Source organism: Brachyistius frenatus, unplaced genomic scaffold (assembly GCF_029030835.1).
Source record: "Brachyistius frenatus isolate BFR_SWC_R1_liver_20210118 unplaced genomic scaffold, ASM2903083v1 Contig_58, whole genome shotgun sequence".
Taxonomy (NCBI): domain Eukaryota; kingdom Metazoa; phylum Chordata; class Actinopteri; family Embiotocidae; genus Brachyistius; species Brachyistius frenatus.
Window position 1 is genome coordinate 876,746 of NW_027210657.1, and position 17,891 is coordinate 894,636.

Genomic DNA, 17,891 nt, shown 5'->3' on the forward strand with positions numbered 1-17,891 from the left:
AAGAGAATTTCTCTTTGAAAAATGACTTTGATCTTATCAAATGAGTAATTTAAACCCTATGTTACAGTTTTACCTGAACTCTACTCGTACACACAAAGTCCTTTCTGGGTGACAGATTAAAAATAATGCTGTCTTACTTTGCCCTGCTACAACAGGGATAGAACATATGTAGTCGAAAATAGGTCGTACAGGAATCCGGCCAAATCTCGGGGCTGAACAGTTCTTCTCACCCTCCCGTTTCCTCCATACTTCCTTCAGCACAACATAGAAGAGATGCATATACCTTCCCAGACACGCACTTCCCCAAGATCCGTTAATTAAGCTCATGGCTCGTTGTTATTTAACACTGCACATACGAAAGCCTACACACCTCTCGTCAACTTAGCATATTTCTATAGGTGAAAATAGCAGTTCATTAATGAGCTTGTCACGGTCAGAGCTACCTTGAGGGCTTTAAACAAGTTCAGAGGAGCATTTCTCTCCCACAGCAACCTGCCACCCATGGAAAAGTTATTTAACAGGACATTACAAAATATGTCGTAATGGCCCTTTTACAACACTTCAGCCTTTGCTGTATTCTGAGTGTAACTTGCCTCAGGAGTCAAAGTCCAGCGCTGGACGCTTTACCAAATTGTAAGCGGTCAAATAATCTTGAGGGCGTTGGAGACAAATGATTCTAAAATTTACAGTCAGTCTTTGCAAATCTAAGCTCTCTCTCTCTCTCTCTCTCTCTCTCTCTCTCTCTCTCTCTCTCTCTCTCTCTCTCTCTCTCTCTCTCTCTTTTTCCTGTTAACGGTCATGAAAAAAAACGGACAAATGCTGCACTTATTCATGTCATTACTTGTCACATCTCCTGTAGGGTTTATGATTTCACAAAAGAGGTTTATAAAATCAGACCTTACTTTTCCTTGTTGCACCAAAGCCTCTGAGACAAAGAACAGAAGTTAAGAAAAATGAAGCTCTGGCAGCCAGGCCACCATCATTAGTTGAAGTAGTTAATCCTCTCTAACAACACCATCTTCAATCACGATCTGTCTCTTTTTCTGTGTCTCTCGCTTTCTCTTGGACTATCTTTATCTTCCTTCCCCGTTTGGCTGCGGCCCACCGGCACTTAAACATTTGCACAAACGCACACACACACACACGGTCCTAAAACATGTTTTATAACGTTTTTAAGTACTTAATAAAACACACATAGTCTCACTTAACCGTCTCTGTGCAAACACCTTTGCGACTTGTACTTTCTCTTAACCTAACACTGTGCACACTCAACCTGCTGACTAAGATAGATGTAGCACTTTCAGGTGAACTCAGAGGTGGATGAATAGCCTCTCAAGAGAAACCAGGACACTAATGCAAACTGTTGCTGCCTGCAGCCAGGTTAGCGTGACTCCACAGAAGCCACAAAATAATTGAGTCAAGTAGATTCCTGCTCTATCTGTGTCATGTCAGATGAAATAAAATTGTGGTCAGCGTGAAGGCATTACTCTTCCAGTAGGCTTCCACCTATACACAACAAGTGCTGGATTACAGCCAGCTGCTACAAGCTTGTCAGTGTCAAATTCCTGTATTTTGTAAAACACTTAAAAGCAGAAAGATTAATGTCCATCTTAATTCACATGGTATTATTCCTCGTATGTGTTCCCTCATGTGTCCAGCTGTAAAATGTAGCCGTAATGATAGTGTTAAAGCTGCATTCAGACTTTTTTTTTGGCCATTAGAAGGCAGAAACCTCACAGAAACACCGTCCTTATAGACTATTGATCTACGAAGTTATTATTTATGGCTGTTTGTTAGCTAAATTTACCTGATTTACTTGTACAAAGAGAAACCTCATCATCCCACGGCCATCATCTTGCTCACAACCTGTCAAATACATTAGTCCAATATTCACTGGCCTTTAAGCTCTGCTTGGGGCTCCACCAACTCCTGAGGAAAAAGTCTGAGCATTTACTCCGTGAATATGCTCTTGGAAGTGAGATTGTTTAAGCTTAAGAGGCTAAAAGCTGCAGAAATCCTTGAAATCTCAGTGGGTTCAACGCAACAATTGACACGGTCACATGACGCGTTACAGACATTTGCTTCACCGTTAATATTAAACATATTGCTTAACCCACCTTCATTGTCGACACATATTCATCCAAATGTCAGAGTTTTCCTGACCAAAAACATAGCCAGTGATTTAAAAAAAAAAATAATAATAATAATAAAAAAAAAAAAAAGGAGGAACAACATTGGACAATAAGACTGTGTCGCACTTTTAGCTGTTGTGTTAATTCCCACGGGCTTAGAGTCTTAAGTCCTGGAACACGCTGGCCTGAGAGCCGACTGGAACTGGCGGACGACTTAGTTTCTCAGATTCCTTGAAAAGTCCGGTCCCTGGACTCATGAAACTATGTGGAGGCTTAACAGTCAATTCCACATGGATTACTTAGTGTTATGCAGTGTGTAGCAGAGTTACAGTGTCAGGATTTTGACAGTCATTTGACTTAAGTTGTCAAGAGAGATGCCAGTAACAAGACAGGCAAGGAGAGAAGTCTGGCGGGGGAAAGGAAGTGTGAGTGTTTGTGAGGAGATTCACGAGTGTGTATGCAATTCTCTTTCAAACGTTAAGCAAGCGTATCGGTTCACAATCAGGTCTGTGATGACTTCACTGCTTAAATGTGACATCGGTCCACGGTATGCAGTTTTTCCTTTAAATATAAACAGAAAAAAAAAGATTCATGCCTCATTAGTAATGGAGATTAAACTGAAGAAAATGCAATAAATGAATGATTTATTTGAGCACACATTTAAGCACCTTGTCGCTTCTGCTTATAGAAAAAAAATGATCTAAAGTATGCATGCGATGGCTAAGTGTGACTTGCATGGCATGAAATTGTGCAATTGAGTGGCACAGGGAAAACATGCACAGCTTCAGCTCGGCCTGACCTGCCGCAGCGAGGAGGGACTGCTCACACAACTTATTGATAGCAATATCTATGTCACGTTGACTTTTATAGGAGGGGAAAAAAATGAGTACAAGCACATGAAAAATCTTTGTGGATGGGCTGCCGGCTCCGGGAACACTGCAGGGAGCTGCTGAAAATTGTGCGTCACCTTCTACTTCTGCTTGTCATTGTGACTGCCGGTCTGCAGTTCAGAAGATTTCTGTCTGAAGTCATTTCTCGCCCTGATCTACCTACAGTTCATGAAATTACAAAACATGAATCACCTTTAGCTGGTACAGAATTAGTAGAATAATGTTGTGACGCAGAAGACAACCCATCTAGATCCACAGGAACATCCCATTAGTCCTCAGCGATTGTGTTTGTAGCTGTGGTTGGTGAGTCCATTGAATACTAATGCTAGTTATGGTACTTTGTGAGTGATCACGCCCTTGTTGAAGCATTAACCTCTACTGTGGTGGTTGTATGGGAGTCCTGTGCAAAGGCCGGATCAGGGGGGGGGAGTTAAGGTTTCGATGAAGCTCCTCGCTGACTGGTGACTTCATGTTTAAGCAATTGGAAGAACGAGAAAAGAAAATCTAGAAAATAATTAGTAAGATATCTTCTAAGACTTTGTTTAACCATTACGTTCTTGCTCCACCAGCGTGTGTGTAGATGTACATTTTATTTCACGGTAAGTAATTTACTAAATATTTACCGCCATTAATTGTCATTTGAATTTCTGTTGAAGTTGTTTTGCGCTTTTATCTTTTTGCGAAGCACTTTGAGCTGCATTTTATATACGAAAGATGCTATTAATACAACATATTACTATTATTATTCACACTACACACATCATCAGTAGGAGTATGGTCTCTAAACATGTAAACAATCTCCCTAATGTAAAACCAACAGGTGTAATACAGCTGTCAGCCCACTAGATGAAACGTATGACCAGGGTTAGAGGAGGAGGTCAAGTAGGAGTGTAGATCTAGTATGATATGCAGATTTCTTTTAAGTGACGCAAGTAAGCTACTTACATAGAGCAACATATTTTACGTAGCCTGCGCAAAGTCATTTACGTAATTTATTGTTCGAACTCGAGTGACGATCTTTTCCTAAACTTAAACAAGTAGCATTTTCATAAACATAACCCGGTGGATAAATCTAAGGCACCTTTCTTTTCACGCCTTGATGGGGCAAAGCGTGACACTGACACGGTGCCCTCTAGTTGACTGACGGGTGCATTACATGCTTTCATGTAATTGAAGGTTGAAACAATTGACCAGAGGAACTTTTTCAATGCAACAGTGAAAATCCCCCATTTGCTCTTTTCTTTTCTGTCAGTGGAAGCACGATGCAGTTTCTTTCCATGTTAAGTCCTTCACTGTCTGAGTTGTCGTCGGGCGGCTGAACTCGTATTTTAAACGGCACAAATGACAATAAGGGAAGTAGAACAGTGACCAGCTCGGTATGCAGCGGTGAGGAGTCTGAAGGGATGTGGTACATTTTCACCCCTAATCGGAGTTATTACATTCTCCTCAGACGGATGGGGTTTTGGTAGCGCGTGCGCGCTCCCTGTCACATGGTCTTAAAGTGAGCTATCTGTTAATCAGAGTGATTCTCTTGCCCGAGCTATTTCCGGCTGCGTGAACAGAAGCTCGCCTCTAGTGAGATGCACTGGATTGGCTTGAATTTCACCACAACGGCCAGTCCGTCTTTACTTTCTAACCATTTTCTGCTCCTTTTTTTTTTAACCAGGGGGATTTGGTTGCTCTCAGTTTTACAAAACGATTACAGATTTGAATCTTTGCCATCGTTATAGTCTCATCCAGTTACGGAAAAGTTTGAAATATATATTTTTGGTGTGAGGAATTCATTTTGTATAATTTTTTTTATGACTGCGGTTATGAACTCAGTGTTATGCTGCGCTTAACCCGATTTAGCCGTTCCTTGAGCCAGAAAATAAAATAAAAATAGCTGTTATGACAAGTGCCATCTGAAAATGAACATGTGCTTAAAATATACTGCAAAAAGTTTATAAAGAAGTGTAAGCACTGAGGCATTTCAATACTCTCTAAAGGTAACAACCAGAAGAAGACAACCAAGCCTAAAATTGTAATGTGCATGATCTCTTGCATAGAAGCTCATTTTCTATTTTTATTTCCCATTCTCCTCCTCTGCCTCCCTCCTCTCCACCCAGGCGTGCCTCTGTCCACTCAGTGGGGCCCTCAGGGCTACTTCTACGCCATCCAGATAGCCCAATACGGTCTGAGCCACTACAGCAAAAACCTGACGGAGCGCGCTCCCCACGTGGAGGTCTACGACACAGCCGAGGAGAGGGACAGCCGGGCCAGCGCGTCTCCCTGGAGTGTTGCGAAAGGTTGCGGTCTCAGCCGTGTCCATGACAAGACCAGAGCTACCTCCGTGCGTCAGTTCAGCGCTCCCGGTATGTAAGCCTTCCATTAGCCCGGACGGCCTCGGGGCAAGCAGCTTATCTTATGTTAACTGTGGCTGGAGCAGGCTCGATATGAAACTACACCCTCAGGACCGGATGATGGTTTGCAGTGACTCACTGCCACAGTAGCCAAGATGCTGACTGACTGTCATGGTTGACAGTGAACCCAGAGCAGAATGACATTCCTAGAAATGATGATGATTTAAGAACCAGCAGACACAAAACTTCACACTTTTCTTCCTATTCTGTTCTTTAGGCGTTATGAAACTTCCAGCTGCTGCCAGAGACAGAGCATGAATATGAAATTGAACTGATACCTGTTGTCTATAGATGTTATCAGCCAATTAACCTGAATTCTATCACCAGTCAAAGACTAATAAAGCTCCAGGCTGTTTGGTTAGCTTGCTCTTTGCAAAACTTTGTTTCAGGTGCCCCTTTTTGTTTTAGCTAACGGTACATAATGTATTGACTTTACAACTATCCTCAGCTGCCAATTCATTCATATTTGGTGGTCTAGTGGATATTTCCGGCAGCAGCACAGTTTATGTAGGATTGATTTTAGGGTGACCAAGGTGTCCCACTTTCTGTGGGACTACACAGTATTTTAATCCAATGTCCCACATCCCACCTACTGAGACGATGTCCCACATTTTGATTGCTTCTAGTTTTCAAAAGTCAACACTGCAGGATCTGAACACCATAGATTGACATGTTCACTTTATCAGGCTTTTAATGAATATAATTAATTCATTCTGGGTTGCTGGTTTTTCACGTTATTAATTGACAAACAAATATATTAAATATGCCCAGATTAGTCCTTCAAGCATATCATATTAAACTTAGTTATCCAGTAAGCATGTAACCTTACAGCTCTGTGTCTTGCTCTCCGTGATTCAGAGCTGTGAAGCTGCTCTTTCTGTCACTCTGACCTTTGAAATTTGGTTTAATCACCCTGTTTATGATTTATTACAGTACTATAATGACTGTATCATAATGGATTAATTAATTAATCAAACCTGAAGGCCTCCGATGAGTGAAGAGCTGACACCGAAACCTTTTTCTATGTTGGTTGTTTGTTGAATGTCATTTGAACATTACAGCAACAACTTTCAGAATCTCTACATATAGATGAATATTAGCACACACAATATACTTTAACTGCCTCGTTCTCTCCATAAGTGCGTAGTTAAAAGAACCTCAGAAAATGGGGAGTTTCATCATTAGTAATAAAACTGCCTGAAGACCGGCCTCGTCCTTGGTGCCATTTTGCACTGTTTCAACTCTGTGGAATCTAATTCAATTCAGCTCACTCGCTTTGTATCCGAGGCTCATATAGAACTGAGGACACTCTGCTCCAGCATGCCTCAGACTGTATAGCCGTTCATTGTGTGCAGCATTCTCCCTTATGCATCGAAAAATTGATCTATAAAGAAGGACCGAATGGGGGAAAAAAAAAAAGAAGATAAGCCTTCTCCTTTTTCCTTCTTTTCATTATGCCCCAAACAGAATTGCATTCAGTGCTGCAATATGTGGTGAGAATGAATCAGATCCTGTGAGTCTGTTTTTTTTAATTCTCACTGGTTGTGTGACTTGGAGGAGCTGTAGCACAGTTTAAGGGGGCTGATTATCCAAGGATTGTGTTACTGTTTTACGTCCGTTAAATTCATTGTGGTGTAATGTCGACCTACACAATTACAAACTTACATTTTAGACCAAATGCGTTACTTGAAAGAGTGAAATTATCAAATCACTTCAGATTGTCGCTTTAATAATAAAAAAGGTCTTAACCAACTGTAGCTAGATACGGTTTAAAACGGTAACCGCTGGTTTCAGCAGCTCTAATAACTTTCTCTGCCAAATCCACTGAGCTCTTGTCAATTATTGGTAATTCTGTAACTTGGCAAAACAACAAAAACAAACTTGGCTGCTGCCTGATTAATATGCTCACTTGGTATATATCCTTGTTTATGGATTCATGCTTGACTTAAGATGATTTTGTGGAAGAAGAAACACCACCCCGTGTGATTTTATTTAGTGTGTAGGATTTAGTGGCATCTACATTACATTACATTTAGCTGACGCTTTTATCCAAAGCGCCTTACAATAAGTGCATTTCAACCATGAGGGTACAAAACCCAGAACAAGAAACAAGAAAATACAATTTTCTTCAAGAAAGCCAAACTACAAAGTGCTATCAGTAAGTGCCATTTTAAGTGCTACTAAAGTTCTGCTGTTCAAGGTGAAGTCTGAAGAGGTGTGTTTTTAGTTTGCGGCGGAAGATGTACAGAGTTTCTGCTGTCCTGATGTCGTTGGGGAGCTTATTCCACCATTTAGGAGCCAGGACAGCAAACGGTCGTGATTTTGTAGAGTGTTTAGCTCGCAGCGAGGGAGCAACAAGCAGAGCGGAGGGAGCGGGCTGGGATGTAAGGTTGGACCATGTCCTGGATGAACACTGGACCCGATCTGTTCGCAGCACGGTACGCAAGTACCAATGTTTTGAAACGGATGCGGGCGGCTACCGGTAACCAGTGAAGGGAGCGGAGGAGGAGCGGAGTAGTGGGAGTGAATTTAGGAGGTTAAAGACCAGTCGAGCTGCTGCATTCTGGACGAGCTGCAGAGGTCGGATGGCGCTAACAGGTAGACCTGCCAGGAGGGAGTTACAGTAGTCCAGACGTGAGATGACCAGAACCTGGACCAGAACCTGGACCAGAACCTGGACCGCCTTCTGAGTGAGAAGAGGACGTATTCTCCTGATGTTGTGCAGCATGTATCTACAGGAACGTGTCGTTGTCGTGATGTTGGCAGTAGTGAACGGGTCCTCTCACATCTAGTGGCGATGTGGTGGATTGTACTCCCCTGAACACCCCTCATCTCACCCTACCAGCTGTCAGAGAATCTGCGGTGGCCGCGAAACTCTCCAAAAACAAACAAAGCCCGTCTCAGAGCAAGTGTTTACTTTGTCCCTTCTGGGCTACTGTAGAAACATGGCGGTTCAACATGGCGGGCTCTTTGGGAGAGGACCCGCTCCCTATGTAGATACGAAGGGTTGATTCTAAAGCAGTGACAACACAACTATTCTTTGAAGCAGATAATTGCACTCTAATAAAAACATAGTAATAAAATATTTATTCCATTTCTGCCAACAGACCCTCCCAAGATACTACAGGCTGAAGCTTTAACAATCGGTTTCAGATCAGCTCCCAGGTAGCTCGACAGTAGTTGAGTGTAACTATGTAAACAGACAGCTGGTGGCTGGTGAACACAGATGCTGGACTACCTGCTAAGCCTTTAAACTTATCACTCACATTTTTTTTTTATAAATATCTTAATAAATGTTGACAAAATTGTTCCATTTTTTTTCAACAGAAAACAAACCCAAGTTTGCCTCAACAACGAGCATCAACAATATGTAATGATGTTGTTAACGTAGGAAGAATAGGTTGTTTATAATGTTTGTGTAGACCACAAATACGAGACTGCAGCTAACCTCCAAGAAAGTACACAAACTTCAAACTTAATACAGCAGGCAGTCGTTCGGAGGCGCTCGGGGAGGACGGTGGATTCAGAGCAGAGAACTGGAACCGGAACAACTGCTGAGATGTATGATGAGACTTCAGCGAGGCACCGAGCATATTTTGACATCATTCTAATAGTTTGGGAAATAGATCCAGACAAACAGTATGAACTGGTTGCAGAGTTGCATATCATAGAAGATTGGACTGTTTGGCTTGGTGGAGGTCTGCAGTCTCCCAGTGTCCTTCTAGTTGCGTTTTAAACATAATAACTGAAGGGGGATGCATCGATCAAGAGTCATCTAAATATCCATAAGCAAAATCGGACTATTTATTACAACAGAAACAGGAAATCTGGCCAAGTTTTACAGCTGTAAAATGACCGAGGCGTGGAGATAGTTGGCAGAGTTATTTTTGGAAACGGGAGAAGTCAAAATCTTTTACCCAGTGCTGACTGTGAGCTGTCTTTATTCTCCTCTGATCTCCTGCTGATATTTCCAGGACACACTGTCTCTGTCCTCTGCTGTCTCTACTGTAATCCCCCCCCCCCCCAATTATTCCGCTTTCAACCACTCATCAACAATTTCTTTTCATTTCACCACCGTACACCTTTTTTTTTCTCGTACTCTCTCTGCTCCTTTTTCTCGTTGCCTCACAGCTCAACTCGCCATCAGCGCGCTCTCTTTCTTTGACATCGTCCTGTTTTCATCATCGCTCCTCAGCCCTCCCTCAGCTGAATTCATTCCCCGTTAATCTTCCCCGTCTACCCTAGATATCTGTCAGTCTCCCCCCCCCCACACCGCCCACCCCTGTTTACTCATTTCCACCCACTTATCACCCTTCAGCATGCTCGTGCTTCCTAAACATTACAGTCATACTGTATTTCCCCCAATCCATTCTAATTCCTTATTCTGCCCTCTCATCAAACTTTCCTCATATTTTTCTTCCTCTGCTGTCAGTTTCTCTTTCTGTCTTTGCCTTCCTCCTCCTCCTCCTCCTCCTCCTCCTCCTCCTCCTCCTCCTCCTCCCGTCTTCCTGTTTGGGTGTTTTTTTTTTCCTCCCTCCTTACTGTATCTAGGGCATGGATGTTGAACAATCTCTCGAAGCCTCTGACAAGTGGATCAATCGTGTGTCCCCCGATGATAGCCTACCATCTGCACATTCCTGCCCAAACACTGTCTGCCACTGAGCACCTTTATTTTCTCAGCCCCCATGTGGTCGGTTGGTAGTTCCGAAATGCATTTTGTACCGACCATTCCCCTAACGAGAGGCGTATTCACACTATCACAGAAGAATAGCTTTTGCACCTCTTTATAATTGTGTATGTGGTGCGCCGCGACGGCTCTGGGCGGGTGTCTGAGGTTTTCCTCTACACAGCTGGGGTGCATTCAGGGTTCACATTTGTTACACCTGACTCGCTGACTTCTGCTAGCTGACTGTCGCTCACAGCTCCAGGTATCTTCGCCGGCAACTCGGCTCGTATTAAGCGTTCGCTCAGCCACTCTGAAAGGCGGACCAATCAAACCTGCGTTTGTGCCACTCCTCCTTCACTGTGACTGGACGGATGGTGACGGTGACGCTCGCAGCATTAACATTTTTGAACTCTGTAACAAAGTAAAAACCTTTTGGTCGACACAAACCATAAACTTCAAAAGGTTGTGTTTTTTTTTTTGGTTTTTAGGTGGGGGGAGGGGGGGTCTGTTTGATTGACAAGCCTGCGGTGCAGTCAGGTTACAGCCATCGGTGGGCGGGACGTAGTATCGTCAGGTTTCCAATCAGATCGAGTCAGATCCCCGGTGATTAGAATACTCGCATTTACTTGTACAATTACCTCCCCTTTAAATTACAAGCAGAGTGTGTGTGTCTGAATCGATCCCACACGCATTGACTGTCATCCTGTCACCCGTCACTGTGCATATGTTTTCAAGTGCTCACTCGTGTACATACAAGCATAGTTTGCGCCGACATATTTCCAGCAGCATGTCATCGCCGTCTGCAGACTTATTGCTAAACAGCGGGGGAGCCGGAGCAGCGGAGGTGGAATCTCGTCTATATTCCCTGCCCATCCTTTATTGATGGCAGAGTAATCACAGGGCCAGAGTACAAATCCACTTACTCTCTGCATTGCCTTAAGTAATGGATTTATGAGTGCATTAAAGAGCCGTAGTCATCCAGAGGCCCCTGCCAGACTGTCTCTCTCCTTAATTCTCCTGATCGACTATCTTTGTGTCTCAGCCTGCATCATTTGCTTCTGCTTTCTCGTCTCGCGTCATACGAGATCTCGTGTCTTCTGTTTCTCAATCGTCTGCTCACTTATTGGCTCATTTTCACTCTCTCTCTGGCTTTAAGGGCACCTGCGCAAACCCCTCATTCCATTATCCCTCTTTTATTTATTTGTTCCTCAACCTTTCTCCTCTTCATCATTTGGGGGAGCCTTGATCAGAAAAAAAAGTTGTATTGTTTGTGTGCAGTGCAGACCAAATAACGAGGCCAAAGGAGAGATCAGTGCAGGAGCGGAGGTTGCTTTGGGGACTTGAAATGAAATCGCAACTGCAACTGCAAGTACCTGAACTAAAGTGGCACAGATTGATACAGTGTGAAAGGCGGCAGTGTGGAAACGGAGCATCATCTGAGTTTCTGTCTTTGCGCTTTGAAGGGGAGAGACGTGGAGATTCAAATAGAAAAGTTACAGCGGAGAATCAGCTTCTTTTTTGCTGCTCCTCTTGCTGCTCCTCTGTTCCTCTCTCCACTTTCTTCCCTCCCTTCCGTCCTCCTAATTAAGCTCAGTGTGCAGTGACACATCTGTACTGCTCATCCCATGAGAGGTTTATCTCTCTCTCTGTGTGTGTGTGTGTGTGTGTGTGTGTGTGTGTGTGTGTGTGTGTGTGTGTGTGTGTGTGTGTGTGTGTGTGTGTGTGTAACAATAGAAAACACACACACACACACACACACAGTCGGGTTTCTGACCAGAGATAAATTCAAAGTTCTCTGGTTATTATTGATCATTTGAGAATGTGAAAATCTTTTGAACATGAAGGCGCAGACAAGCTATCACACACACACACACACACACACACACACACACACACACACACACACACACACACACACACACACACACACACACACACACACACACACACCATCAAAAGAGAGTGTTTTAAGAGAGACAGACAGATTTAATGGCTTCAAGGCTAAAAATAGTCCATTGTCATCCAGTAATCCAGCAGTCAAAATGAGGTTAGCGATTTTTTTTTTTTTTTTTTTTTTCTGACCAAATGTATTTAAAGAGACGCTGTAAAATTTGATTTGTCCTGCAGTTTTGGCTCATCATACAACTTTTTCATGCCCCCCACCCCCACCTCCCCCCACCCCCCCATTATCTGCTGCACCCACCCCTCCCCCACCACCACAGAGTCCTCAGAAGGCGTGTCCCTCCAGCTGGGGAACTCCAAAGACTTCATCCTCAGCCTGGACATCAAGTTCGTGTCCAACGGCAGCGTGTCCGTCACCCTGGAAACCACGGAGAAGGGCCCGCCGTTTACGATCCACTACGTGACCAGCTCGCAGCTCATCGCCTTCAAAGACCGCGAAATCACCTACGGTGTCGGGCCGCGAACCGCCTGGAGCACTCTGACCCGGGACCTGCTCACCGACCTCAGGAAGGGCGTCGGACTGTCCAACACCAAGGCCGTCAAGGCCACGAAGGTTGGTTTAAATCGAACCTTAAACAAAACACCCGTGTTTCAGTAACTGGACTGGAGCTGAAACGGTTAGTTGATTGTTCAAAAGAAAATGAAATGAGTTCCTGCTTTTCTTCATCTTGTATTCTGGTAAACTGAATTATTTTGGGGTTTCAGACAACAACAACAAAAAAAAAGCTGTATTTCTATGTAATGTCTAATAATTGCAACGTTTTTGCAGTTACTGTTGCAGCATTATTTTTACAATATTTTTTTTTTTTTTTTTACTTCAGATGTAAATAAATTCAGTTAACGGAAAAAAAATGAAATAGAGATCATGACTATTATTAGTGAACAATGCCGAGTCCTGATTCCAGTCATTAATTATTAGTCCGCCTTTTGCGGCTCATTTTCTTTTCAGATCATGCCCAGACGGGTGGTGCGTTTAGCCCTACACGGGCGCGGCTTCGTTGACAACGTCACCATCTCCACCACCGCGCACACGGCCGCCTTCTTTGCCGCCAGCGACTGGCTGCTGCGTAACCAGGACGAACGCGGCGGGTGGCCCATCATGGTCACCCGCAAACTCGGCGAGGGCTTCCGGCCCCTGGAGCCCGGCTGGTACTCGGCCATGGCGCAGGGCCAGGCCATGTCCACGCTGGTGAGAGCCTACCTCCTCACCAAGGACCAGGCTTACCTCAACGCTGCCCTCAAGGCAGTCGGACCTTACAAGGTGCCTTCGGCGCAGCACGGGGTCAAAGCCGTGTTCATGAACAAGTACGACTGGTACGAAGAGTACCCCACCACGCCCAGCTCCTTCGTCCTCAACGGCTTCGTCTACTCCCTGCTGGGACTTTACGACTTGACCGAGACGGCCGGGGAGAAGCTCGGCAGGGAGGCGGGGCAGCTGTTCGGCCGCGGCATGGAGGCGCTGAAGGCCATGCTGCCTCTCTTCGACACGGGGTCGGGGAGCATCTACGACCTGCGTCACTTCATGTTGGGCACTGCGCCCAACCTGGCCCGCTGGGACTACCACACCACACACATCAACCAGCTGCAGCTGCTGGCATCCATAGACAACTCGCCCATCTTCAAGGATGTGGTCAAGCGCTGGAAAAACTACTTAAAAGGGATTCGTGCGAAGCACAACTAGACGAGCTGCAGCCCACAAATTACACAGCTGAGATGAAAAGAGGATCAATACATTGTGAGTGAGAGGGCTGCCTGGGTGATTGAACGAGAGGTGGGTGCTCACATTGTGCGTGTCTGTGTGCTCTGGTTTGAGGTTCACAATCTGAGGGATGAGTTCAGTCATCTGCAGCTCTCACCACTAAAACCTTCTCGTGTGCTCTGTTGCGGGTTTCATATTTTCTGCAGCCTCGACTGTAGCTCTCCTCTCGGTTTTTTTTTTTTTTTTTTTTTTTTTTTTTTTTCCTTGAGCTGGTGTTTGTAATTATGCACAGACCTAGTTTCAGAGTGTGAGTGTTTGCGTTCAGGAAGAATGTGTGTGTGTGTGTGTGTGTGCGTGTGTGCGTGTGTGTGCGTGTGTGTGTGTGTGTGTGTGTTTAAAATAACAATATAAGGCGTTAGAGAAAGAGGAAACTCCTTGAATCACATTTCCAACATTCTGTAAAGCATCTGACACATTTCTCTTCTGCGAGGGTATTTTTTTTTTTTTTTTTTTTTTAACCATTTCAACTCAAAAGTTTATCAAAGCAATGAAACTGTAAATAACAGAATATATTATAAATTATTTGAAGGAGAATATTGCCAAAAAATATTAATTCCATCAGTACAAATTACTCAAACATTTTTTTTGTTTTTTTTATTTCTCCACCGCAACCTTCGAAAGTCAAAAGTGTTCAATTATTTAACTCCAAAACTTCTGTTTCATCAGTTGGGTTGGGCTCTCACCCCTTTACAGGTCGAAGAGTCTAATGTTTCCGAATCTTCTTTTCTCTAAAACACAGATTAGTAATGGCAAATAGTAATAGTGGGGTGTTGTATTATGTCTTAAGTGAGGTCGCTCCTTAAAAATATTTTGTATTTGATATAAACATTAGGTCATGGATTAGGCGTCAATATAATTACTTCCAAATCGGCTCTGAAAAACAAGCGTCCAGATTTGAAAGTAGCGTTTTGCAACAGCGTGACTGTTCCTGTCGCATCGCGTGAAATAAACCCATCGGGTCTGCGACAATGTTAGAAAACAATCCTGATGAGTGACCGATCATGATTGGCTGTCGGTGCTGAAGCTCCTGTACTGTTGGTGTCTACCCGTGTATACGATGGGCGGGATGTGCGCTGCCGTCCTTAAACCGCTTCGAAGCCGCGGAAAATAAATTCTGCATCACCGAGTTCAGTTCGGGCAGTAAAATACAGCACGTTGTCCCATATGCGAAATCAAGAGTCGGTTTAGCACCAAGAGGATCGCCGCCGATCACACATCACTCGTTTCTTAAGAGATAAACGCGACTCGGAAAGTCTCCGTTCAGTTCCGGGCTCGTTCCTTTCATCTATAAGGTAGATTCACCGTTGAGTTGGTTCCCGGTATGCCGACTTTATAATATATTATATGCTACGAACACATTTTTGTTAGGATGTTTGCAGGAAGCACCACCAGGGGACAGAATGTCAATTCGGAAGTAACGTTAAGCTACTTCTGTGAAACTTTAAAATGTCAAACGTTAACTCTTAATGAACCTGTCTGAAATGTTTATTTCCTTTTGGTTTGAGCACCAGTTGGAGCTCCATTTTCACGTTCCTCCTTTCGGACCTTTCCAGGTGGTTGTTTTACTCGGAAGCTCATCCGAGAAGCCCGTCTTCGGTGCTTCGGTACCCCCTACTTGAAAACGCTGGCGCGCGGAGCGCAGATTTTCCAAGACGCCGCGCGAGCCCGTAGGACAAAATCGCGCGACTCGTTTCGACGCAACGTCGGACAGGGAACGGTCATGCCGCTCGGACGGCTGAGTTTGTTCGGTGCGCGCTCATTCGTAACTCCTCGGAGCGCATTTCACCGACCTTGCGGCTTCACTTTTCAAGAATACGGTCAGAATATTATGACGAAATAGCAGAATAACATTCGGTGTGCAATACAGTATCTACAGTCGTGCACATGTACTAATTTGTGCAGACAAGCTAAAACATGCACACGTATCAGCGGTTTGCTCTGAAAATAACCCTTCTAATGTAGAACTATGACTTTAATCGAATATGATTTATTCTTGTAAAATTATGACCTTTTTCCTGTAAAATTACAACGTTTGCAGTAAAATTAGAATTACATCTTTTTGTATTTTGACTTTATACTGTCGGGTTTTGTTTTCTTTGAGGTTTATACTGATTATTTCTTTTTGAATTTCTGTTTCAAAGTTTGAGTGAAAACTATTTTCCCGTAGCAGAAGTACAAGTGAAAATTTGGATTTTTTTTTTTTTTTTGTAGTTGTTGTTTTCTTGCTGATCCATGTTTGGTTTTTTTTTTCACTTCCTGTCGCCGTTTTCTTCCCGTGAACACTTTCATTATTTATACTTTGCCGTTTTAACAGGACGAGTAGAGACATGTAGTTTAAAGGGAACATTCAGGAACGGAAGGTTTTCTCAATGTTGTTTATACCAAAGTCACTGATTCAAGTTTATTTGAATTTGTATATTTTGTGCAAACCGACTTCCATTCAGCATTTATTGATGTAAAAGTCTCCTCGGAGATGTCATGGAGAGACACTGCCTTTTGAGAAATGCTAGTTTTCCACATGTGGGTTGGATAGATTATAGCAAAATCAAGATATGTAAACCTTGCTCATTGTATAGGGGGGTGTGTGCAACTAGAGATTAGCATATAGTGAGCTACTGTTTTAAAGGGAAATGAGCCAATAGCTGCAAATTCTCCTCGAGTGTCTGTTTGTTTGTTTGTTTGTTTGTTTGTTTGGAGCGCGTGTTGGAATCATCTGCAGAGGATTAGGTTTAAGTTTTTGCTCGATAGACAAAAGCACAACTGTCGTTTATTGTCACATGATTTGGGTTGGATTTCATTTTGGATTTCTTTTTTCTTTTCTGGACAATGTGCAACGCCTTCGTAAAGAAAGCTGCTCCTTGTTGTTCACTGTGTAATAGGTATGAGAGCTTCTTTTTTTTCCTCCCGTTTTTTTGTTTTGTTTGTTTGTTTGTTTGTTTGTTGTTTTTTTTCCACGATCTGTTCGAAACACTTCAACAAATGGCCGCCAAGGTCAAATGTGATTTATGCAATAAAATGTTTACTGGGGTCGTGACACCACGAGAGACCCAGAGTGGTTGTACAGACTTTGCAATCGAAGCACAATGTGCAAATGCTACCATTTTTTTAGTCCAAGGAAGAGAGGTGTTTATATACAGAGTAAATCTTTGTGCTTTAAAAAAAAAAAAAAATGCTTTTTAAAGGTGTAAAAAAAATAAAATAAAAGCATTTTTCTTAAACTCCTGGTCTGGTGTCTTCCTCTGTTTAACAGGGACTCGGCAGTTTGATGACGATCTCCACACTGAATATATGACTGGTTTATTATCCTCCTTGTCCATCACGGTGCTGATATGATTAATCAATTACTTGATTGACAGAAAATGTAACTCTTTTGATCATTGATTACTGGTTTAACCTTTTCAAGAAAATATACAAAATATTTATTGTTTTTTGTGTTACAAAGATTTTCAGCTTTTTTTTTTTGGGTGTCAGGAAATTGTAGAAATCGTTCACTACATCACCGATGACACAAATAATCAATTAAAAGACAGAATAATCGTTAGTTGCAGCCTTTTTTTTAAAAAAATAAAAATTCACGTGTTTAAGCTGTATTATTATTTAATTGTTACCAATTACACTTAATTCCAAGAGACCAAGTTGTTCACAGTGTGATTTTAGCAATTTTGCAATAATTATATAAACAAAAACAATCTAAATCTCCATCAATCTATGTAATAGATACCCAAAGATAAAAAAAAAAAAAAGAAAAAGAAATAACTCAGATGATCATTGTATTGATTTGATTGTTCATCTATGATTGAAGCTCGTACCGCCGTAGTGTCATTTCTGTCTGCCAGGTCTAATGACTTCGGTGTTATTTGATTGTCGGCCTCATAATCAAACCAGCTGCTCTGTCGTCCTCGATATTCAGTCAGAACTTCCGAATCTTTGTCTCGGAGTGCGTTTTCACCCGTTTCTGTGTAATTTGATTCACCGCTGTAACTCCAGTACTTACACTCCACTTTACTCGACTAGAATTTCAACTCCTTTCAGGGCTTCGACTGACACTTCAAACCAGCCTCTCGCATCTTTACTCCTAAA

The 17,891-nt window shown here is 43.0% G+C and overlaps 1 protein-coding gene across 1 annotated transcript in view; it reads left to right on the top strand.

Annotated features, from left to right (window-relative positions):
- The window catches only part of glceb (glucuronic acid epimerase b), a 53,316-nt gene extending 37,867 nt beyond the window's left edge, over positions 1 to 15,449 (top strand). Inside the window, exons 4-6 of the mRNA XM_069705625.1 lie at positions 5,131 to 5,376; positions 12,313 to 12,605; positions 13,002 to 15,449. Coding sequence (XP_069561726.1) covers positions 5,131 to 5,376; positions 12,313 to 12,605; positions 13,002 to 13,733 — 1,271 coding nt within the window. The 3' untranslated portion in view covers positions 13,734 to 15,449. The remainder of the gene's footprint in view (positions 1 to 5,130; positions 5,377 to 12,312; positions 12,606 to 13,001) is intronic.
- Positions 15,450 to 17,891: the final 2,442 nt, after the last annotated feature.